This window comes from Apodemus sylvaticus, chromosome 3, assembly GCF_947179515.1.
Source record: "Apodemus sylvaticus chromosome 3, mApoSyl1.1, whole genome shotgun sequence".
In the NCBI taxonomy this organism is placed as follows: domain Eukaryota; kingdom Metazoa; phylum Chordata; class Mammalia; order Rodentia; family Muridae; genus Apodemus; species Apodemus sylvaticus.
In genome coordinates, this window is record NC_067474.1 from 57,634,486 (window position 1) to 57,657,651 (window position 23,166).

Genomic DNA, 23,166 nt, shown 5'->3' on the forward strand with positions numbered 1-23,166 from the left:
TTAGTTAGACCCATTAGGTGGCAAGAGAGAACCAACTTTTGAAAGTTGTCCTCCAACTGCCACAGGTGTGAAGTGGCACGTGTCCAAACACACACCACACACACACACACACACACACACACGAATAAATAAATGTAATGAAAAATTAAAAGAGACCATAAGAAAGTTAATTATGTGAAAACAAGTCAGTATCTTCTGGAAAAAATTTCCGTGCCCCTAGGAGATATGCACACTGCAGTTAGTAAAGGCAAACTATTAAAATAAAAAAAAAAGGAAGTGAAGATGAGAGAGAGCTTTGGGTGCGTGGGGAGAAAAGAGGGAAAATAAAGTTGATATGCTCAGTATACATTGTATACATGTATGAAATTGTCGAAGAATAAGGGTAGTTTAAAAAAATATTCTTTAAGTAAAGAAAGACGGAGGCAAGGCCTTAAGTCTTCAGTCAGGGTCTTAAAGTCTTCATCATCTCTGATCCTGAGCGTTCGACAACCTCCTACACATTTAGTATCCCATCAGAAGTTTGTGACTATCTCGCCCCGCCCCATCACCACCCCGCCCACTTTCCCTCCCGACTCCGCCCCATTTCCCTGGGACTGGGACTCGGGCTCCCGTGGGCCCCGCCTCTTCCGGCCCGCGAGGTTTGATTCCTTTGGCGGGCGGAAGCTGCTGGAACTTGAATCCTGAAGAGATTCCCACCGACTTGTTCCAGCTTTCCTTGACAATACGGCCGGCTGTTTCACCTTCTGTCCTGTTCGGTCCTCCGGGCCCGCTGCCCTTCAGGTTAGTTCTGCCGTCCTCGGGCTGCGCTCTGGGCTTTGTGGGGCGTGGCCGGGAGACGGAGCTTCCCTGGGGTTCCAGCCAGCAGCACTGTTCTCTGTGAGAACTTCTAGGTTTTTCGACCCTGGCTTTCTCAGATGGTGATTTTTTAAAAAAATATTATTATTATTATTATTCTCTCGTTTTGAGATGTATCTTGTGTCTTGAACTCACTGGTCTCGAACTCACTTTGTATCCAAAGTGGTCCTTGAATTCTGGATCCTCTTGCCTTAGCTTCCTGAGAGCTGGGGATACGGGAGTGAGCGCTCCCCACCCCCATTCCCAGCTCTCGGGTAATTGATAAAGTTTGACAGAGCGTTTGACGCCCCGGAGGCTGCGGTAAATGGGAATTTCCAGTTCTGTTTTAGTGCTCTTGACTGTCCGCAAAACGATTCAGCGATGGGCCTTGCGACACTTTTACTTTTCTTTTCTTTTTTTTTGGTTTTTTCGAGACAGGGTTTCTCTGCATAGCCCTGGCTGTCCTGGAACTCACTCTGTAGACCAGGCTGGCCTCGAACTCAGAGATCCGCCTGCCTCTGCCTCCCAGAGTGCTGGGATTACAGGCGTGCGCCACCACCGCCCAGCTGACACTTTTACTTTTCAACTCAGTTCTCTCGGTTATTCCAGTCAAAAGAGAAATGTGTGATCACCCTCTTTTTTGGGTCCTAATCCTTCCTCGCCTTGCACCTCTTCAAAGCAAGTGGCATGCACGTTGTAAGGGTGCCCAGAGGCTATAGCTGTAAATGGAGTAGCAAGGTGGTTCCTGCCAAGCAGGGTGTGGAGAGGAACAGGGAAACTTCTCAGAGAAGGCATCCCAAGGTAGGAGCTCACACTATGGTGAGGTTAGTGAGTATTCTAGTCTCACCTTAGGTAGATTTCTATGGTTAGTGGAGGAGGAGGAAGAGAGGGTTTCAGAGGGGTCTGATAATGCGGTGTAAAGGCTTATAGCCCCAGCTTTTGTTCATGTTTTGGTTTCTGTTTCTTATGAGGTGTGAGAGAATCAGCGAAGCCTGTCAAACACCTTCGTGGGAACAGTAGCGCTGTCCTTTTTGCTTATCTGTTATGACCCCACTAGATGGACAGGTTAGTCCCTAAATGCTTTTTGGAATGAATGCCTGCCTCTGTTGCTGCTCTCAGAAACTTCCGCAAGGGAGCAGAAGGGTGCCACTCAGCTGTATTCTGAGGCCAAGCTGTAAGCCATTCTGCACGCGCCTTCGAAATGATCATCAGATCAGTGTCTCAGTGAGTACCCGAGGCAAATTAATGTATTTTGTAGTAAGTGATAGCATGGCTCAGATGACACCATACTGGTAGCAAAATATCCTGTTTGCCTTCCTATGAAGACTCTCACTGTATAGTCCAAGCTGGCCTCGAACTCACAGAGATGCCTCTGTCTCTGCTTCCTGAGTGCTGGTATAAAGACACGTACCACAGTATCTAATAGTTTAATCATAAATTTCCCAGTAACTGATTTCTTATTACTTCACAAAAAGTTTCTATTGAATATGCCCCATTTCTTCACCAACCAGAGGGCCACTCAGATATCATAGTTTTGCTTTCTGTATTCCAAGTTCTAGAAGGTAGACAGGATGTGTAAGATTATTTAGACCCAGCTTTTTTTTTTTTTTTTCCTTCTGTTTCCGAGACAGGGTTTCTCTGTGTAGCCCTGGCTGTCCTGAAACTCACTCTTGGCCTCGAACTCAGAGATCCACCTGCCTCTGCCTCCCAAGTGCTGGGATTAAAGGCGTGCGCCACCACCGCCCGGCTAGACACACTAGATCTAATCACTAGTATGCCTGTCTTTCTTTTTTTGGGTGGGGTGGGTGGGGTGGAGGGGTTGGGACAAGGTTTCTCTGTGTAGCCCTGGCTGTCTTGGAACTCACTGTGTAAACCAGGCTGGCCTTGAAGCCAAAGATCCTCTTGCTTCTGCCTCCTAAGTGCTAGGACTAACATGTCACTTCTGCCCAGCTAGATTTTGTAATAGTAGCAAAAATGATCTTCCTTGAATTTCAAGATATAATCTAGCCCTACAGTGGTGTTACTCAACAACGGTGTGATTTGAGGGAAGAGGATGGATGGAAAAAAAGGATTTAGTGTTTGTGCAAGTCTTTTCCTGGGAATTGGACATTTTAAAACTCCATAGGGAGGAATCTGTGAAGAAGTTAATTATGAGCCAAGTCTGGTAGCATACTGTGTGTGTCTCTCTCTCTGTGTGTGTGTGTGTGTGTGTGTGTGTGTTTGTGTTGGGATTAGGCAGGAAGGGTGAAAATTCAAAACTGCCTGGGCTATTGAAAGAAGTGGAGACTGCCTGGATTGCAGGCCTGAGTTTCCAGGCTGGGCCTGCTAGCCTGCTTTCCAGCAGACAGCTCTTCAATCAGGTTTACAGCCCCCAAGTTCCCCTATTTCCTTTCTTGCCTTTTCCCTCCTCCTTCCGTCTATTTGAACAGGATCTTTGGAGTTACTGGGCCATGTCTTGGCCTCTAAGCTTCAGTTATTTCCTGTCTAGGAATTTCTTTTCTTTTCTTTTTTTTTTTAAGTGTGTGTGTGTGTGTGTGTCTGTGTCTGTGTCTGTCTGTGTCTGTCTCTGTGTGTGTGTAGGTTAGTTGCCATCTATAGGAGTTGGTCTTTCTGTCATGGTGATCCTGGGATCAAACTCAGGTTTTCAGGCTTGGTGGCATGTACCTTACCCACTGAACAAGTGGATTTGTTGTTTGAGGCATAATCTCCTATAGCCCAGGCTGGTCTTGAACTTTCTGTGTAGTCTAGGAAGAACTTGAACTCCTGCTTCTACCTTTCAAATACCGGCATTACAGGTAAGTTCTGTCACCTTGGTGAGTTCAGCTCTTTATTGGAATTTGATTTGTGTAGATGATGTGAGGCAGGAACTCAGGTTTTGATTTTTGTTTTGTTTTGTTGTTTTTGTTTTTTGAGACAAGGTTTCTCTGTGTAGCCCTGGCTGTCCTGGCATTCAGAGATCCTCCTGCCTCTGCCTCCTGAGTGCTGGGACTGAAGGCATGGGCAACCTCTGCCTGGCTCTGATTGATTTGTACTATGGCTGATTAGTGCTTCCAAGGTCATTTATATGCCTAAACTTATCCCTATTTGCAAAGGGAGGTGGTGAGCTGCCGATATTCCTTTTATTGGATATATACTGTTTTTTTTTCTGTTTTACAGGTTCTTTTTGTCATTCTGAATAAACTTCCAGGTGGACTATGAAAGATTATGATGAACTCCTCAAATACTATGAATTATATGAAACGATTGGGACAGGTAATTGTCTTTTTTTTTTTTCCCCTTGGAGGCAGTAATTGAAAAGTAATTAAAAGTGTGGTCTATTTGGATGGTCATGAGCTTTTTAGTATAATTGATGTGGCTTAAATGTTTTTAAACCTATAATTAAAAAGTTTGAATTTATTTTCTTTTGTGTGTGCGTTGGTCTGGTGTATGTCTCTGTGTATGATGTACGTGGGAAACATGCCACAGCATATATGTGGAGGTAAAGTGACAGCTTTGTGGAGTAGATTCCTTTCCACCATTATGTGGGTTCTGGGGCTGGGACTCAAGTTGCCAGGCCTGTGTGCCAGTCACCTTTGCCTGCTGAGCCATCACTCCTGATCCTCTGCCTGCTTTAATAAACAGAGTAGAGCAAGGGTAGACTGTCAGAGAGGCTTACAGGTCGCTACAAAAGTGTTGCATTTTAGTGTAAATAAAGCCACTGGAGGGTTTTCAGCTAAGGAGTGATATGACCTTTGTTTTGAAGGGGTCTTCTGACTGCTTGAGAGTGAAGACCCTGGGTGGGGGAGGGCACAGCTGTCGGAAGCGGTGGCAGGCAGGAGAGGCCGCGTCAGGGGAGGATATGGCAGCATGGCTAGAATGCCAGGGTGAAGCTATCGAGACCGAGTTATAACATACAATGCAATGTGTGCAGATGTTGATGAGCTGACACGAATAGACAGTCACGAGCTATCTGCTCAGAGAAGACTCGGGCATTTCTAGTCAGAACCTGTTTCCTTTCCCCAGGGAAGTCATTGGTGTGTTCCCCATGTGTGGAGGTGGGATTTGCTTATGAGTTGTCCATGGAATGCTGGAGAAATGAAGTTCTGTGGTTCACAGCCACCTGGGAAAACAGTGGGGGAGGACCGCGGAGGAGACTGTCAGAAACTTCTTTTTGGGTGTATTAATTTGAACATCTTTCAGATAGCTAGAAGTCTTTAGTCAGCCTTTGACCCAGTTCTAATACATAATTGATTTGTAGTTTTTAGGCTCTTTGAAGTTGTGTATAATTTGTCTTCAGTTTTAGTAACTCCGTGTTGTGTTCTAGCATGTTCATAATAAAGCAAATTTAACTGCAATGTTAAACAGAGAATATGGTTACAAAGATTGGCTTCTATTAATACGTTTGTGTGGTCTGTGCATGAGTAATCCTTATGTCTGTGGTGGCTGAGAACAGAAGCGGGTGTCTGATCCTCTGGAGATGGAGTGAGAGGCAGTTGTGGGTGCTGAGAGGGGGGCTGGGAACTCAACTCTGGTGGTCTGTAAGAGTGGAGGACCCACTCTGACTTATTAGCCATCTCTCCAACTCCCATAGAATACATTTTTTGTTTTTTTGTTTTTTGGGCAGGGTTTCTCTGTGTAGCCGTGGCTGTCCTGGAACTTACTCTGTAGACCAGGCTGGCCTCGAATTTAGAAATCCGCCTGCCTCTGCCTCCTAAGTGCTGAAATTACAGGCCTGCGCCACCACCGCCCAGCCATAGAGCACATTTTTAAAGAGTGAATAATTTTCTCCTACTTCTTTATTATAAAATTGGGTATTTGCTGTTGATGGTAGGAATACAAATTCCATCTTGAACAGTGGTTCTCAATCTCCCTAATGTTGCAACTCTTTAATACAGGTTGTGGTGTATCTCAACCAAAGAATTATTGTTGCTACTTCACAACTTTAATGGCCACTGTTATCATACAAATATCTGTGTTTTCGGATGGTCTTAGGTGACCCCGTGAAAGGATTGTTTGACCCCGCCCCCACCCCAAGAAGAATCTGGAGTCCTGGCTAGCGTGTTGGAAATGACAGAAGAAAGGAAAACTTCCAGAAAAATGTGGCTTGATGGAGCCTTTTAAAGAATCTGTTAGGGTCCTCAGTTATCTCGTTTGCATTTTTTCTTCCTCAGGTGGCTTTGCGAAGGTCAAGCTTGCCCGCCATGTTCTCACTGGAGAGATGGTAGCTATAAAAATCATGGATAAGAGTGCACTGGGGGTAAGTTTGAAATGACCTTTTACCTTAATTGTACAAAATAATGGGTTCCAGTCATACTTTTATATATGGAGTTATAGTACATTGATCACTGATACTTTTTTTTAAAAAAAGGTTTATTTATTTATTATATGTAAGTACACTGTATCTGTCTTCAGACGCCCCAGAAAAAGGCATCAGATCTCATTACAGATGGTTGTGAGCCATCATGTGGTTGCTGGGATTTGAACTCAGGACTTTTGGAAGAACAGTTGGTGCTCTTAACCACTGAGCTATTTCACCAGCTTCCACTGATATATTTATTTATGAGTTATAGTATGTTGGTCATATTTGTCTCTCATGACATTAAAAACTTAATTTCGAGTCAAGGGTTCCCTATATATATAGCACCTGTGTCGACATTGACCTTCAGCTTGGGATCTCTCTGCCTTACCCTCATGAGTGTTAGGGCTGCTGGTGTGTGTCTTCACACCCCACTAAGAAATATATGTGTCTTTTCATATGTATGTATGTTTGCATGGCATGTATGTGGGAACACATGGAGGTGTGTGTGTGCATGTCTATATTTGAGTGGTCCCTTCTACATTGGTCTGAGCTTCTTTCAGGAATTCTGGGCATTGTACTGTTGACCTACTATGTCGGTAGCTTTTTGTCACTGTGACAAATACTCGAGGGAAACAATTTAAAAGAGGGAAAGATTGAGTTTTGTCTTGTGACTTGGGTCCAATGATCCATTGCTTTGCGCCTGAGGTAATGTCTAGTGTCCTGGTCTGAGCATGCGCCTCAGTGGCAGCTAGGACGCAGCATGCCTTTGCTAGTAGGCATTCGGCTTCATTCCACCCACGCCCAAGCTTCCTGAGTGATATCCCTGTGTTCAGTGTGGGTCCTCAGACATGCCTAGTGTGTGCTGGCTGACCTCCGCCCACACAAACTGACAGATCAGCTGACACACTTACATTGAGTCTGCCTTTATAAGATTCCTCGGCACACTAACTTTGTAATGATTTTCTTTTTTTTAGCAGCTTGTTTTAGAGCTAGTGATAGCCACCTAATATTTAAGTTGTTGATGCTGATGCTGGGAAGTCTTGTTGCTTATCTGAACCAATGTTTTGTCAAACAGAGTGATTTGCCCCGAGTCAAAACTGAGATTGATGCCCTGAAGAATCTGAGACATCAGCATATATGTCAGCTCTACCATGTGCTTGAGACAAAGAACAAAATATTCATGGTTCTTGAGGTCGGTGGTGGGTTCCAGACAACTGAAAGGTCTTGTTTGCTTTCTTAGTAGTTGAGAGAGAATTTTGTCTTCTTACCTGAAAAATTAGAATAAATGTTGTAGTTTCATTTCTCTTGCCGTGATAGAATAATCCTTATAGGACATAAGAGAGGAGGGGAGGGAGGGCTAGCTCAGTTCCAGGTTCACAGGGAGGCAGAGCAGCATAAACTTGTCTTAGAGAGAAATAAATAAGCGCTAGCTTCTCTGCTTCTGCTCAGCTGGATTTCTCCAGTCTTACACATAGTACAAGACCCCTGACTAGGGAATGGTGCCACCCACAGTTCACAGTATGAACTTAGCCATACCCACAGGCCGTCCCATATAGACAATTTGTGACTCTCTGCCCAGGTGAGTCTAGGTTGTGTTAGGCAATAAAGCTAACTGTTATTGTTATTGGTTCTTTTCTCTCACTTTTATGTGGGTTCCTGGGATGAAAGCCATCTTGCTGGCCTTTAATTAGTATATATTAATTATACATAATGTGTTACATTGTGACATTAAAAATACATAACATTTTTATATATGAAATGTATTTATGTTTATGAGTATTTTGCCTGCATGTTTGTCTGTGCACCATTTGTATGCCTGGGGCCTGGTGAAACCACAGAGGGTGTTGGATGCCCTGGGGCTGGAGTGATAGACAGCTGTCAGCGGCTGAGAAGTGGGTGCTGAGAAGTGAACTTGGTTCTCTGCCAGAGCGGCTAGTGCTCTTACCCTCTCTGCCATCTGTCCAGCTTCTATATAATGTTTTTGGCCATATTTGACCATCACTATTGCATTTTCATTACCCCGGTTCCTTCTTCTCAACTAGTCCTGCTTGTATTTCCATGTCTTTGTGTTTTTAATAGCCCAGTCTTGTCTTTGTTTGTTGGTTTGTTTTTCAAGTCAGGGTTTCTCTGTGTAGCCCTGGCTATCCTGGAACTCACTCTATAGACCAGGCAGGCCTTCAGCGCAGAAATCTGCCTGCCTCTGCCTCCGCCTCCCAAAGCTGGGATTAAAAGCATGCGCCACCACTGCCCGGCTGTATCCCTGAAGAAAATGTTTCTCCCTCCCTTATCAACCATTAACTATATAAATCCTGAAGGGGGGCTTTGTAAGCTCTTTTTCTTAGTTACTTTTTCTCCTATAGGTAAGTGTGTGATTGTGTGCTTGTGGGGCAGACATCTGTGTGCTTGCTCACGTGCATGTGGGAACTCAGTTTCTCTCTATTTTCTTTCCCTTCCTGTTGGGACAGACTCTCTCACAGAACCCTGAGCTCACTGTTTTGCGTAGGCTGGCTGGCCAAGGAGCCCCAGACCTGCTGGTCTCTGGCTCCGTGCAGGGATTACAGATGTGTGCTGCCGCCTGCAGGCTTTGATGTGGTGCTTGGGGGTCTGAGCTTAGGTCCTCGCGCTTGTTCACAGGAGGCCCTAAGGGGCTCGTTTTTTAGGGAGATTGAAAATCAGTGCTCTTTGGACAATGACCAGCAATAATTACTGAAGAAACAGTAGTTACTCCTGCTTTTTATTTTTAACTTTAGATGAGTGTGCTAAATGTGAATTTGTTAACTTGAGAATGAATTTTAGTATTTTGCTATAAAAATATAGAGCCCTGAGTGAGCTTTTTAAAATCACAGTGGTAGTTGGTTTAACTTCTGTTTATTGGTACTAAAACTGCTCAAGGGAAGAATTGTTGTTCTCCTTTCTGGAATAATTACTGCGTTGTTGGATCCTGAGAGTGCAGTTCATTTACTCAGTTCCCTTGCTTTTAAAGTTAAGCTAATACTGAGTTTGGTAGGGTTTTACTTTCCGTTCTCTGGAGGTGGTTTCGGTAATGAGTGTAATGAGAGTCTCTTGTTGAAGTACTGTCCAGGAGGAGAGCTGTTCGACTACATCATCTCCCAGGACCGCCTGTCGGAAGAGGAGACCCGAGTCGTCTTCCGGCAGATACTGTCTGCAGTTGCATATGTCCACAGCCAAGGCTATGCCCACAGGGACCTCAAACCAGTAAGTGGCCCTGTGGCCCTTAGATGCTCATCTGGGAGTTCAGCACGGTGTGCCTCATCTTTCCAGCGCCTCCCCCTCCTCCCCTCCCCCCTCCTGCTTATAACCCTCCAGTTCTGCTTCTTAGGTTCTTGTAGTCAGACTCTGTCCATTCACTTTTTTCCTTAGCATCCTCATGACCCGTTGTATGTGACATCATAGCTGCCCTTCGTCAAGATTTTATCCCTGGGAAAAATGAGCCATCCAGTATTTTCCATTCAGTGTTCTGTTTTTGTTTGAGACATCATCTACCTATAGCCCAGGCTGGCCTAGAGCTCACAGTATAGCCTTGGCTGCCCCCAGCTTGAGATACTTCTTTAGCCACCCGAAATGCTGAGATTATATTCCTTTCATTTCAAACCTTTCCCCCCAGAAGGGGAAGGCTCAGCAGGATTGACAGCTTCTACCTTTAAAGACTGATGAAAGATGTGAGCATTCTTTTAGTCTTTAGTATCCACTGCGTGTGATAGTGAGTGTTTATTTAAACGTGACTTTGTAAGACAGAGCCAGTCTGCAGCAGTGTTATCCCTTTTTAGTTTTTATACCAAACTCTTTAGTCTGAGCTCCGTTAGTCTCCTTTTTGTTTTTTTGAGACAGGGTTTCTCTGTGTAGCCCTGGTTGTCCTGGAATTCTTTCTATAGACTAGGCTGGCCTCGAACTCACAGAGACCCACCTGCCTCTGCTTCCAAGTATGGGGATTAAAGGTGTATGCCACCTCTGCCCAACTCCCTAGCCCTCTCTCTTTTTCTTTCCTTTAGTGGTTCTGGGGAGTAAACCTAGGCTCACAGGTTGCTGGGGCAGCGCACTGCCTCTGAGCAACATTTCCAGTCTCCAGTCTTTTTCTCTTGTTTTCCTTGTTTTTTTTTTTAAAGGGTTTCGGGGGATGGACTGGGGAAGAGAGGGGATTACTATATAGCCCTAGCTGGCCTGGAACTTACTATGTAGACCAGGCTGGTCTCAAACAGATCCACTTGCTTCTGTCTCCTGAGTACTGTCATTAAAGTGTGTACCTATCACTAACTCTATTTTTTTTAAGATTGATTTATTTATTATATGTAAGTACACTGTAGCTGTCTTTAGACACCCTGAAAGAGGCATCCGATCTCATTACGGATGGTTGTGAGCTACCATGTGGTTGCTGGGATTTGAACTACCTTTGATAGAGCAATCAGTGCTCTTAACCACTGAGCCATCTCCAGCTCCCCCTTCCCCAGCTCTGTTTTTTCTAGGTTTTTTTTTTTTATTAGCTTTTATTTATGTTTTAACTTACATTGGATCTCAGCTTCAAATAGAAACAACTGTAAATTATTTTTAGAAATGGTTAGAAGTGGGGTGTGACATAAGGAAATCAGAATACAGTTATCAAAATATCTTTGTTTTCTCAGGAAAATTTATTGTTTGATGAAAATCATAAGTTAAAGCTGATTGACTTTGGTCTCTGTGCAAAACCCATGGTAAGTATGGAAATAAAAATACATTTATGTCTATAAGCTGTAGCTGGTGTGTTATTTTGCACTTACTTTCACTTAATCTTTATTGTTTGGTTATGTCCATTTAGAGGAATATTAAATTTTATCCTTATCATTAATAGTTTTATAAGTGTGCTACATAAATCTGAGATGGAGCCAAGATTGTGAGTGACCACTGTAGGTCTAGGATTTGTCCCCACAGGGAAACTGTGAGACTCTCACAGGATAGGCAACATGAAGCCATTATAACATGATACTGAGTCATGTGTTTGTCGCTTGAGTGTTTGCCGCTAGATGATGCCTTTGCTCATTTGTGTAGAAGTTGAGAATTTAGTGTGTATCTAGTTTTTGTTACCCAGATGGTTGTATGTCTAAGGATTAGTTTTACGCTGAGGTGATCCCCTTTCCTCATGAAAGAAGAGGGGAAGTGGATGGCCATAGGTGTCTACAGTTACTCTGCTCAGAATTCCCCTCGTTCGCATTAAGTAGGTAAGTCCTGGTGTTGTTCAGCATAACTTCTCTTTGAGGTGACTTTGAACTTCTCAGCTCTGCCGCTGCGTTGCAGCAGGTCTCCTATGAGGTTGCGTGTTGGAGGCTTCCTCCTGGGTTCGCTAATGATGGCACTGCGCTGCTAAAATGAGCTGTCTGTACTCATTAAGAATGTTGGAATTGCAGATTCGTCTCAGCCCTCTGTAGTCCCATGATTATTTCCTGCCCCTCAGAACTAGCAAGGTGCAGAGGGAAGCAGATTTTGCCTTTTCAGATTTGAATGTCTGATTCTTTCTGATTCTTCTCCCACTGATGTCTATTCTGAGATTACCAGTGGGAGCTTGTGTCTGGAAGCAGATGATTCAGAAGGCAGGTTTAAAAATTTTTTTTACAGACATATAAAAGCTTATAAAGATTGTCCTTTGGCATATAAGTTATATTCTCCATAAGAGGTAGTGGGAGTGTTTGTGGAAGACTCCATTAGCTTTTTTGTTTTTTGTAATGGCTGCCATAGATTCAGTTCATATAGACAGCATCTAAGAAAATGTGGCAGTTGGGAAAGATGGCCTCAGTTCTGTGGGGCTCTCACTGGGCCACCACCGCCTGACTCATTTATAAAGGAAGTCTTACGGTTTCTAGATCCTTTGCCTCCTGGAGAGCTCAGCACAGGAGTGTAGTAGTACCTTCATTTTTATAAGGCCTATCTATGTTTCTATGGGAGAGAAGACGTTGACAGATTACCAGGTCTTATCACAGAGTCTAGATAATAGATTAGCAATGCATTCTCCTATGAACAAGGAGATTGCTTCTTCCTGTGAACAAGGAGGAAGATCTTCTGTATTAGCAAAGATTTGATGTTAAAGCTAGGGACTTGAATTCCGTGGGTATTCCTTGAATACTTGGGTGTGGGAAATCATGGGTACTTGGATAAATGTGGGGTTGACTACTGTGCAGATGAGTATCTGGGGGAAGTATACAGTTGATTTGACTGATTTGAGAGGAAAAAGATCTTCATGGAGGTCGAGTGGTATTGGAAGTGTAGAGAATCCCAGTTGATATGTGCACATGTGCGTATATGCAAAGAGCAGTTGCAGAAATCTCTGTTTTGGGGGACAATTTTTCATCTAGCTTCTCTTTGAGTTCACAAGTGAGAATTTATCAAAGTTTAATGTTTTTAATGTTTATTTTTGTTTCTGAGACTGGTCTCAGGTAGCTGAGTCTGACCTTGAACTGGTCATCTTGCTTCTACTGCTGAAGTGCTGGGACTGCACATTGCAGCAGCATGTCTGCTCTGAGACCCACTGTTCCTAGGGGCCATAACTGCAAGTGTTTTTTTGTGTTACTAGGGCAACAAGGACTACCATCTGCAGACGTGCTGTGGGAGCCTCGCTTACGCCGCCCCCGAGCTAATACAAGGGAAGTCGTATCTTGGATCGGAGGTAACTGTCACTGGTTAGTTTGATGTATTTCTTCATCTTCGTTGTGGTTGCTTTTTGTATAAAGTGGCTATAGTTTGAACTAGTTAGGTCAGCTAGGTAGGCTGATGCACTCAGTTTTCAAAGATGTTTAATAATTAACAGAGAGAAAAACTTATCCTTCGACATAGCTGACTTGTTTTTTGTTTTTGTTTGTTTTTTTGAAACAGGTTTCTTTGTGTAGTCCTGGTTGTCCTGGACTCACTTTGTAGACCAGGCTGGCCTCAAACTTGTAGAGATCCACCTGCCTCTGCCTCCTGAGTGCTGGGGTTAAGGTGTGCGCCACCACAGCCAGCTTGAACTTGCTTCTTAGGTCAGTCAACCATCTCTTGCTCTGCAGCTCTGGTGTTGCTGATGCTAGTGTCATAAGGAAACAAAACACAAGTGTCCAGAAGCTCAGGAACTGTGGGGCTGGTAGTCTCCTGTCTTTCCTGCTGTGGTACCCGGTGAGCTCTGGAAGGGAAGCACAGGTGGCCGCGGGGCTCAGCTGTCTCATGGACCATCTCTGGGGAGAAGTGCTATGTGGGAGAAACTTTGCAAACACCAGCCTGCTTAATCTGAAACAGAAAGAGATGGGAATTTGTATATTTTTACTGACTTAATTTTGATCTCCATTTAAAGTATTGTGCAAAAATAGAATTAAGAAATTTTGGTATGTTTTTATTTAAATTTGTAATTTTTAAAAGTTATATGAGTGTGACTTGGATATCATATTCCTTTTTAATTGAGTATTTGTGTGTGTTTTTTTTTAATGTATTGTCTCTTTAAAAACTATTATATCTTTATTTTGTGTGTATATTGGGGCAGCACATACTCCAGTGTACGTATGGATGTCATAGGATAACTTCTGGAGTTAGTTTTCTCCTCCACCACTCGGGTTCCAGGCCTTTCTCTCAGGTTGTCAGGCTTGGTGACCAAGCAAGGGCCTTGGGAGAGAGCCTTTACCTGCTGAGTCATTTTGCCAGCCTGTTTTTGTTCATGTATTTATTTTAAATGAGCCAAATTTTTAATTTGTTCATTTCTTGCATTTGAAGTGCTCTTCCATGACCTCTTGACCTGAGATTATTTTCCATAGTCTGTACCCACTATATAACTGCAACCAGACACTTTATCGGGTGGTGGAGTGTGGGGAGGTTGTCCTCCTTGGTAGCTGCACACACACAGACCTACCTCTTTAGCTTGTTGTGTCAACTTTAGGTTGATTTGGTGCTCAGCACAAAGGGACTCCATCATCCTGATATACATATGGACAACCTGATAAAATACATATACATACACAGTTGGAAACAGACACACAAAGGTGTGCTAGGAGCTTGCCTGAGGCTTTCAGTTCCGTGAATCACGAGCTAGGCTTTCTTGGTTGAGCATATTCTTTTTTTTTTTTTCTGAGGCAGGGTTTCTCTGTGTAGCCCTGGCCGTCTTCGAACTCACTCTGTAGACCAGGCTGGCCTCAAACTCAGAAATCCACCTGCCTCTGTCTCCCAAGTGCTGGGATCAAAGGCATGTGCCACCACCGCCCGCCACCACCGCCTGGCTGGTTGAGTGTATTTTTAAGCACCTCTTGTAAAGCTGCCCCTTCCACCTTCAGCAGCAGTGCCTTCCGGCCTCGGCGGTGGCGGGGCAGGATGAAACTGAATCTGGAATGCACTTTGAGGCCCCCTTTCTCTGTAAGACTCGGCAATGGCAGGGAAAATGCTTGTTTGTCTATTTATTTATTTATTGAGTGTGCTGCCAGAGGGCAGCAGGCTGGGCAGTAACTGTGGTGCTGCTGTGGCCTTTGTGTAGTTCTAATTGTTGCATGCCTTTAACCCAGCACTTGGGAGGCAGAGGCAGGAGGATTTCTGAGTTCGAGGCCAGCCTGGTCTACAGAGTCCAGGACAGCCAGGGCTATACAGAGAAATGCTGTCTTGAAAAACAAAAAAAAAGCAAATCAATACTATGGTTTTAATTGATTCTAGATGTAGTAAACTCGACAACCAAGTTTCACCACTACAGGAGCCATGATTAATAAATAATGTAGCATCTTTATTGCTCAAAGTCAAATATTACTTGAATAAGTAGTCATTGTTCAGGACTCAAGGGAATCTCAGAAACAGTTCTTTCTGAAGTTGAGGATTTGTAGAGCTGTTATGCTAATTTCTACCCTACATATTTGAAAAGTCAACCATTGAATTTTATAAAGATTTCTTCATATGCAAAGGATTTTGCATCATAGCTTAATTGCATTTTCAGATTAACAGGAAGTTTTTAGACTTGCTTTTGACATCTCTCTAAATGTTGACCCCATCCTCCTGTGTAACCTTAGCCTCCAGCCGTCTTAAACTTGTCTTTGAGAATGAGAGAATCAGGCTTCTTTCTTTATGACTTAGTTTCTAGACCATTTCTTTTTTCATTCTTTGGTTTTTCAAGACAGGGTATCTCCGTGTAGTCCTGATTGTCCTGGAACTTGCTCTGTGGGCCCATTTAGGTCTATAGACCTGTTGAGGTCTGCTGGCCTTGAACTCACAGAGATCACCAACCCCTGCCTCCTTAGTGCTGGTGTTAAACAAATACACCATCACACCCACCTGGGAATTATTTCTAGTCAGTATTAGTATGTAGCTAGAGAAGTATACTGAATTGAAAGTGCGGAGGTGTTCCACTAGTCAGTGACTTTGGACAAATCTTCCTTTCTGGACTTTGTGCTCAGTCAGGAGAATGGTTCTGTGATTCTCTTTTAGGTGTCCCGCCTTCTTGAAATGTGTCCTATGTTATTTTTCCTCCCTCTTAGGCAGATGTTTGGAGCATGGGCATCCTCCTGTATGTGCTTATGTGTGGATTCCTGCCATTTGATGATGATAATGTCATGACTTTGTACAAGAAGATAATGGTGAGTACAGTTACGGGGACAGAGTTTCAGAAGGAAAGCTGCCTGCGCCACTTGTTATGTGCTTGCATGTATAAAAGTACTAGAAGGCAAATACGGTCCAGGCCTTAGAGGATAAGACTATAGCTAGTGAATGGCCATGGTTAAGGGGAAAATAGAGCTTGCTTTTTCTTGGATGCCAGTCACACTTTTTGTATTAAGTTTTTGAAAACTTACCAAGGTACACATTTATGTCTATCCCTCTATGATATATATCATATATATAATACTTTCAGCTTATATTTTGTTAAACTTTTTTGAGTACGTACTAAATATATATCATATCATATATGACATCATATACATCATAATATATATCATATAATATAATATATATCATACTTATTCAATAAAAAGGTTAAGGCCAGCCTGGGCTGCACGAGACCTTGTTTTCAGAAAAAGAGAACTTTTTGTTGGCATTGTTTTCGGAGGTGCCATCCATCTCTTACTCTGAGACCTGGCTGTCCTCAGACCTCTTGTGAAACCCAAGAGTGTCGAAAAGAGGATCACCTGGCAGAGCGAAGCAGAGCTGGCGACAGGGTATGGAGGATGCTCAAGGCCTGTGTCTTCGTGCTCAGAGCACCTGCCTTCCGATTGGTTCCCAGATGTTCCTGACTGGTGGTTTGAGGGAGCTGGGATCTCACTGTGTTGAGATTACTCAGTTTTTCTCCAGGAACCCCAAAACCATTGTGAAAAGAACAGCTCAGTGGGTCATCAAAATCACCAGCCTTGGTGCCCGGCTGCATGGTGAGGCACATAGCTCATGTGCACGTTTCATTTGCATTTCATAAAAGAACAAGGTATCAGGAAAGATACACCGAACAGTACAGGGTCACTGAGTGTCGGCATCTTCAGTTTTAGGCTGTTACCTAAGCCATGCAGTCCAGATTTGATAGGATAAGCGAGTGCTCGTAGACCGCCGGAGCTGAGGTCCGCGAGGTCTGCGATGCTCTTGATTCCTGACTTTTCCATGAGGGCTGCTGTGCTTTTGCTTGTCTAGACCTTAAACTATATTGTTTCCTTTCGTGCAAATTCACACTCATGACAGATGCAGATGTGGCATTAATATATTAATTATTAGTATTTTTTAATTAGTATATTTATTTGAGTGCACTAGTGGATCTTGAATAAATCTTTTGGGGGGCTGGAACTTACCTTAAAATAATATGAAAGTGTTCTTCCCTAATAGTAAATTTTAATTTTGGGCAAAATTGAGTGCCTTTGCAATTGCATGAATGGTCGAACATGTCTAATTCTTGTTTGGGCGAGATTTGGCCTTTCTAATTAATATTATTTACTAATATTGTGTATTCTTTGTTTCTCCGGCTTTGAATTTTATTTTTTAGTTTTTTATGTTTTGCAAGTTGAAAATTGATTCAAATTAGGATTTTTATGCATTATTGTAGAATTTAATTTCACACATTATAGATTTTGAAATTTATTGTAATCTTGGCTCAGAACTATTGTTCCGAGTCACAGTGTAATACAGTCTGCTGGTTGAATCTAATTAAGGTGTCATATCACATGCATACAGTATGTATCTGTCTAGAATGTTCTAAAAATTCTCACTTGGACCTAGTACAACTCTCACTTCTTGGCTTGATTGAAAAACTCAGCAATATTTGACACACTGTGTGACTTATTGAAGAAGCAGCCTTCGTTTATCTTTTGCATTTGTTGGCTATTTTAACAAAACCCTGAAATGTAATTTTCAGCATGGTCACTTGGAGATTGTGTTTTAATCTTGTTAAGTCACCTATTCATTTGCTTTCACTGCATTTGAAGACAAGCATGACCATACTTTGGTTCTGGTACACAGATATTAGAGTGGTCTGTGTAATTTAGAAGTCAGAGTTGGATAGTCTGAAGGTAAAATTGCTTACCAATTGTTACCTTCAAATTTAAAGGAAATGAGTAAGTTGTTTCTTTATGAGATTACATTTTTATGATTTTATAGAGTTGACTATGGTGCTGTCATTGTGTGTTGGAGACACTGCTTGCCTTTCTTAGCGCCTTTCTTTCAGGGCTGCTAGAATTCCCAGGATGACCCTTAGCCCAGAGACCTCCTCCCGCTTGGCTTCCACCCTCTGTTGCTTCTGCTCTCCTTTGCATGGTAATCGCCCTTTAAATAAAGACGCAGGACCAAGGGGCACAGCCCTGGCTGGCACAGGCCCTCTGCGGAGATGCCCCTCCCAGTGGCACTGTTCCCCGAGCTCTTCTCTGGTTAAGTCACCCCTCTGTACCTGTAGGCTTCCTTGGGGGTGCTATATAAGCATAGCAGGAAGGGCTGCCTCTCCCCTTTCTAGCCCTCAGGAATGTTTTGTTGTGTAACATGTTTCTCAGCCTTGGCTGTTTCTAGAATCTGGGCCGAGCTCATTCTTTGCTGTAGGTGGTTAAGTGCCGAGTCCTGAGGTGTTGGGGTGTACAGAGCGAGCTTGGCCTGTGCCCACCAGGGGCCAGGAGTGCCTGTCCTCCACAGTCCTGCAGAGCACAGGCTTCTGCTCAAAGTCCTCCTGCCGGGGCCACTGGTGTGCCGACCGTGCAGTACTCCTCCCTTTTGCTAGGAGTTTGGATTCTTTTTTCTTTCTTTCTTCCTTTTTTTCCCCTTTTTTTTTTCATTTTTCTTTTGAGTGTTAGTTTAAGGGCATAGCATTTCTTTTGCTTTGATAGTTGTGAGTCTATATTTGAGTCTCAGAAAAGCTGGGAACATAGAACGGAGCCGCTGCTGGGAGAGTGAGTGGCCCCTGAGGAGGGGAGACCTGCCTGGAGCTGTAGGAGTTGCTTAGTTCTATAGTCAAGGACTTGGGGGCGTGGCATGACATGCTTGAGCTCTGCTCTCTTGGGGTTGAGGGCGGGCACAGTTCAGGGCAGAGGGGTCAGGGAGTGAGCAGGAGCCTACAGCGCCCAGAGCGCAGTCTGTCCAGTGAGACAGGGCAGAGGAGCAAGGTCTGCTCAGGGGCGCAGGTAGGCGGTCCCGCTCTTCTGTGGCAAGCTGAAGTTTAAGAGAAGCAGGCAGAGCGGGGCGGTGTGGTGTGCACCTTTAATCCCAGCACTTGGGAGGCAGAGGCAGGTGGATTTCTGATTTCGAGGCCAGCCTGGTCTACAGAGTGAGTTCCAGGACAGCCAGGGCTACACAGAGAAACCCTGTCTCGAAAAACAAACAAACAAACAAAAAACAAAACAAAGCAAAAAAAAAAAAAAGAGAGAGAGAGAAGCAGGCAGATGGGCAGTGTGCTGCCTGTGTCCTTGAAGGAGTGCTGGGGTAACAGATGCAGCACCACATAAAGGTTTTCTCAGTGTGGGTTTGGGATTGAATTTGATTGCCCAGCTTGTGTGACTAGTGCCTTCATCCACTGAGCCACCTCGCCCACTCCTGTTTGGGTTTTTGAGACCGGTCTCTTGTAGTCCAGGCTGACCTAGGACCTGCTGAGTAGCCTAGGAGAACCTTGAACTGCTTTCCTGTCTCTAGTGCAGGATTACAGGTGAGTGCTGCTCCCCCTGGCCTGCAGTGCAGAGGCCTGAACTGGCCAGCCTTGCGCATGGGAGGCAGTAACCAACTACTCCTGGAGCCACATCTCTCTCTACAGCTAAGTGTTTGTCCCATTAGTTGAATATCATGCCATGCTTATTGGCCACGTAAATGTCTTATCAGGATTCTTTGTCTGTTTTCTTTTAAGAGTATATGCTTTCTGTCTAATTCCTTCCTTTAGTCAAAAAATATGAACTGAGAACCTTATACGCACGAGGACCAGACGCCATTCTAGGTCAACAGAATGGCAAAATCCTTGTATTAAGGAGCTTGTGTCTGAATGTAGTGAGGCATAAAATATATGATAGTGGTACTATGGGCTGTAAAGCAAATAGGGGTGACTGGTGTGGGTGCTGTGGTAAATATGGGCAGGCCAGTCTTCCCTGGCATTTAGGTGGAGATCTGAGGAAGACTGATGCAGACACTCTGCTGGCGCCCAGTGCGGCCATGGCAGGCAGAGGGAACAGTCTGCGGCCTGAGGTAGGCCGCCTTCACTAGTGACTATAGTTTGTGAGAGAGAGTGAGACATTATATGAGTTTGAGAGGTAGCAAGAAGTGTGATGGACAAGAGGAAACAGACGACCCTGAGCCACACGGGAAGCCACTTGGGAGAGGTGTAGAGTAGTGAGATGCCATGACTATTGAAAAGGGGGTAAGAGGGGAAGACTAGGCTCCTGGCCACAGTGATGCGGTCTGGATGACCAGGTGAGGATGCTGGGATATTGTGAGCACAGCCAGGATGCTGAGGAGGTTAGTGTGGGTTGAGAGGAAGAGACAATGCTTCTAGCACTCCCTGGTGTGTGTGTGTGTGGTGATAACCTAGTGATTTGAAGACTTTTTTGTTTGATTAAGTGTTTGTGGTATTCTTTCATTTAGGCAGGAAAGGCTTTTCCCTGATGCTTGCTAATCTTGTTAATGTTTTGCTTTTCACAAATGTAATGTGTTTATTTTGTGGTGACAGTCTTACAGTCTTTGGTTTTGCAGTCATGTCTGGAAAAATTCTGAAAGCAATTTCCCTTGCTTTTTAAAAGTATTCTAGGATTTTATATTTGCATTTAATTTGGATGAAGTTAGTTTTCTTGCATGCGATGAATTAACACATTCAACTTTATTTAGGTTTCCTCAGATAATTATCTTGTTATTCTAGCATCATTAAAAAATTTGATCTCTGCTCTAAGAAATTATTGTATCCTTGCCCCAGAGTTGGGAAAGAGTGTTGTTTGTGGCAGGTTCTATCAAAAGGTATCTTGATCTGAGATAAGGTTTAACAACCTCCTGGCTTTGTCTTTGGTTGATGATATAGTGACCATAATGTCTCAGTTAACCAGGTTGTAAGCATTCTCTCCTCAGTGTCTTCTATTTCCTCAAAAATATTTACCTTAGAAAATGCTTTTAGATGGCTGCAGAGGCAGCTCAGTGGGTGAGAGCCCTGTGCCCCACAAACCTGCTGGCCTGAGTAGGGGGAGGGGCCGGCTGCCCAGAGCTGTTTCTCACCTCCACTGCATTCACATGCTCAGGCTCAGTACAAGGAGATAAGAATGGATTGATTCAAATTCTTCTGCATGCTGACCTCCAGTTGAACCAGCACCATTATTTGAAAAGGCTATCTTTTTTCCACTGGATGCTTTCAGCTCCTTTGTCGAAGATCAAGTGACCATAGGTGTGTGGGTTCATTTCTGGGTCTTCAATGCTATTCCATTGATCCACTTGCCTGACATTGTACTAATACCATGCAGTTTTTATCACTATTGCTCTGTAGTAAAGTTTGAGGTCTGGGATACTGAATCCTCCAGAAGTTCTTTTACTGTTGAGAATAGTTTTTAGCTTTCCTGGGTTTTTTGTTATTCCAGATGAATTTGAGAATTGCTCTTTCTAGCTCTATGAAGAACTGAGTTGGGATTTTGATGGGGATTGCATTGAATCTGTAGATTGCCTTTGGGAAGATGGCCATTTTAACTATATTAATCCTGCCAATCCACAGAATAATAATGTCTTAAAAAAAGATAGTGACTTTTTTCAGTTTGATTAAGAGCTCTGCCCTGTTTCTGTTCTGTTTTATGGGTGGGGACCAAATCCAAGGTTGTAAACCTCTGCTAGGCAAGCCTGCCACAACCTAGCTCTTCCCCTATCCTGTGGCTTCTTTTTGTTTGTTTGTTTTTCTTTTTTTTGTTTTTTTTGTTTTTTTTTGTTTTTGTTTTTTTGGATTTGGTTTTTTTCGAGACAGGGTTTCTCTGTGTAGCCCTGGCTGTCCTGGAACTCACTCTGTAGACCAGGCTGGCCTCGAACTCAGAGATCCGCCTGCCTCTGCCTCCCAGAGTGCTGGGATTACAGGCGAACGCCAACACTGCCCGGCTGTTTGTTTGTTTTTCAAGATGGGTTTCTCTGTGTAGCTCTGACTAGCCTGGAACTCACTGTAGACCAGGCTGGCCTCCTACTCACAGAGATCTGCCTTCCTCTGCCACCTGAGTGCTGGGATTAAAGGTGTGCAGCACTACCACCTGGCCATCTATTTTAACTACATGTCCTGCTATCAAATACATTTTGCTGTTGCTTCATTGTGTCATATGATAATTACACTGAGATGATCAACTCCACTTTGCTTTGGCAATATAAAATGAGTGTAGTATTCTCCTTGCTGTTCACGTAATAATAGTATTGATTCCATGTATGGATCAGTATGTATGTCTTCAGTGTATCTGTATGTATGTGTGTGTGTACTAATATGTGGGTAATTTAGAGGTGATGATAGGATTTAATTTACTGGATTTTGTTCTTTTCGGCAAGAGCTGGGAGTTCTTATCGACAGTGTGGACTGAATCTTGTAGTTGGTTAGAGAAAGTTAGAGAAGCAAACCTTAGCATCCCATTTCCTAAGACTATCTGCAAGGTGGGGTGGACCTAAGTCTTAATGTCTCCTTTGTTTTTTTGTAGAAAGGGAAATACGAAGTTCCTAAGTGGCTCTCTCCCAGTAGCATTCTGCTTCTCCAACAGATGCTTCAGGTAAACTTTGTTTTTTTTTATTTATGTATTTATTTATTTATTTATTTATTTATTTATTTATTTATTTATTTTTTGGAATTTGGATTTTTCGAGACAGAGTTTCTCTGTATAGTCCTGGCTGTCCTGGAACTCACTCTGCAGACCAGACTGGCCTTGAACTCAGAAATCCGCCTGCCTCTGCCTCCCAGAGTGTGCACCACCGCCTGGCGTTATTTATTTTTAAGTAATAGAAGCTTGTTGTAATCATGTGGTTTAACTTTTACCATCGTGGAACTGCTGCTTGTATTGTTACTCTGCCTGTCTTTGATGATGTGCCCCTTTCCCACATTTATTTATTTATGATTTCACTCATTCATTCATTCTGTGTTTCTGTTTTCTCTAGCTTTTGCTTGTTAGGCATTGGAAGCTACTCAACAAATGCTTGGATGAACTGATGTGTGTAGTCTATGACCTGTGATCTAGTAGAACACTTCAATCGTCACCTGTGGCAGAGTTGTCAGGCGGAGTTGTTAAAGCACAACCTAGCAGGCCCCATTCCATTTGTCTGATGTAACAGATCTGGGGCAGCACCAAGCATTTGCATTTCCAAAAGGCTCCTGAATGGTGCTGATGCTGATATTTTGGGGCCACTTTGAGAATGACTCTGATGCGATGAAGGTGAAAGTCTAGGTATTCATCCTATTAATCAGTCAGTATTCGGCTAACCTCCTAAACTGTTGTGATCTATAAGATGAAAGGGGCATGCCGCCGGGCAGTGGTGGCACATGCCTTTAATCCCAGCACTTGGGAGGCAGAGGCAGGAGGATTTCTGAGATTGAGGCCAGCATGGTCTACAGAGTGAGTTCCAGGACAGCCAGGGCTACACAGAGAAACCCTGTCTCATTTAAAAAAGGGGGGTAGTGTGTCTGAGCCTGCTTCACTGCTGAGGTATATTTT

General features: G+C 43.6%; 1 protein-coding gene across 1 annotated transcript in view; it reads left to right on the top strand.

Moving 5' to 3' along the window:
• The first annotated feature begins 630 nt into the window (after positions 1-630).
• The window catches only part of Melk (maternal embryonic leucine zipper kinase), a 56,493-nt gene continuing 33,957 nt past the window's right edge, over positions 631-23,166 (top strand). Inside the window, exons 1-9 of the mRNA XM_052176397.1 lie at positions 631-780; positions 3,991-4,086; positions 5,985-6,070; positions 7,188-7,304; positions 9,185-9,328; positions 10,750-10,818; positions 12,669-12,761; positions 15,568-15,666; positions 22,162-22,230. Of these exons, the coding sequence (XP_052032357.1) occupies positions 4,029-4,086; positions 5,985-6,070; positions 7,188-7,304; positions 9,185-9,328; positions 10,750-10,818; positions 12,669-12,761; positions 15,568-15,666; positions 22,162-22,230 (735 nt within the window). The 5' untranslated portion in view covers positions 631-780; positions 3,991-4,028. The remainder of the gene's footprint in view (positions 781-3,990; positions 4,087-5,984; positions 6,071-7,187; positions 7,305-9,184; positions 9,329-10,749; positions 10,819-12,668; positions 12,762-15,567; positions 15,667-22,161; positions 22,231-23,166) is intronic.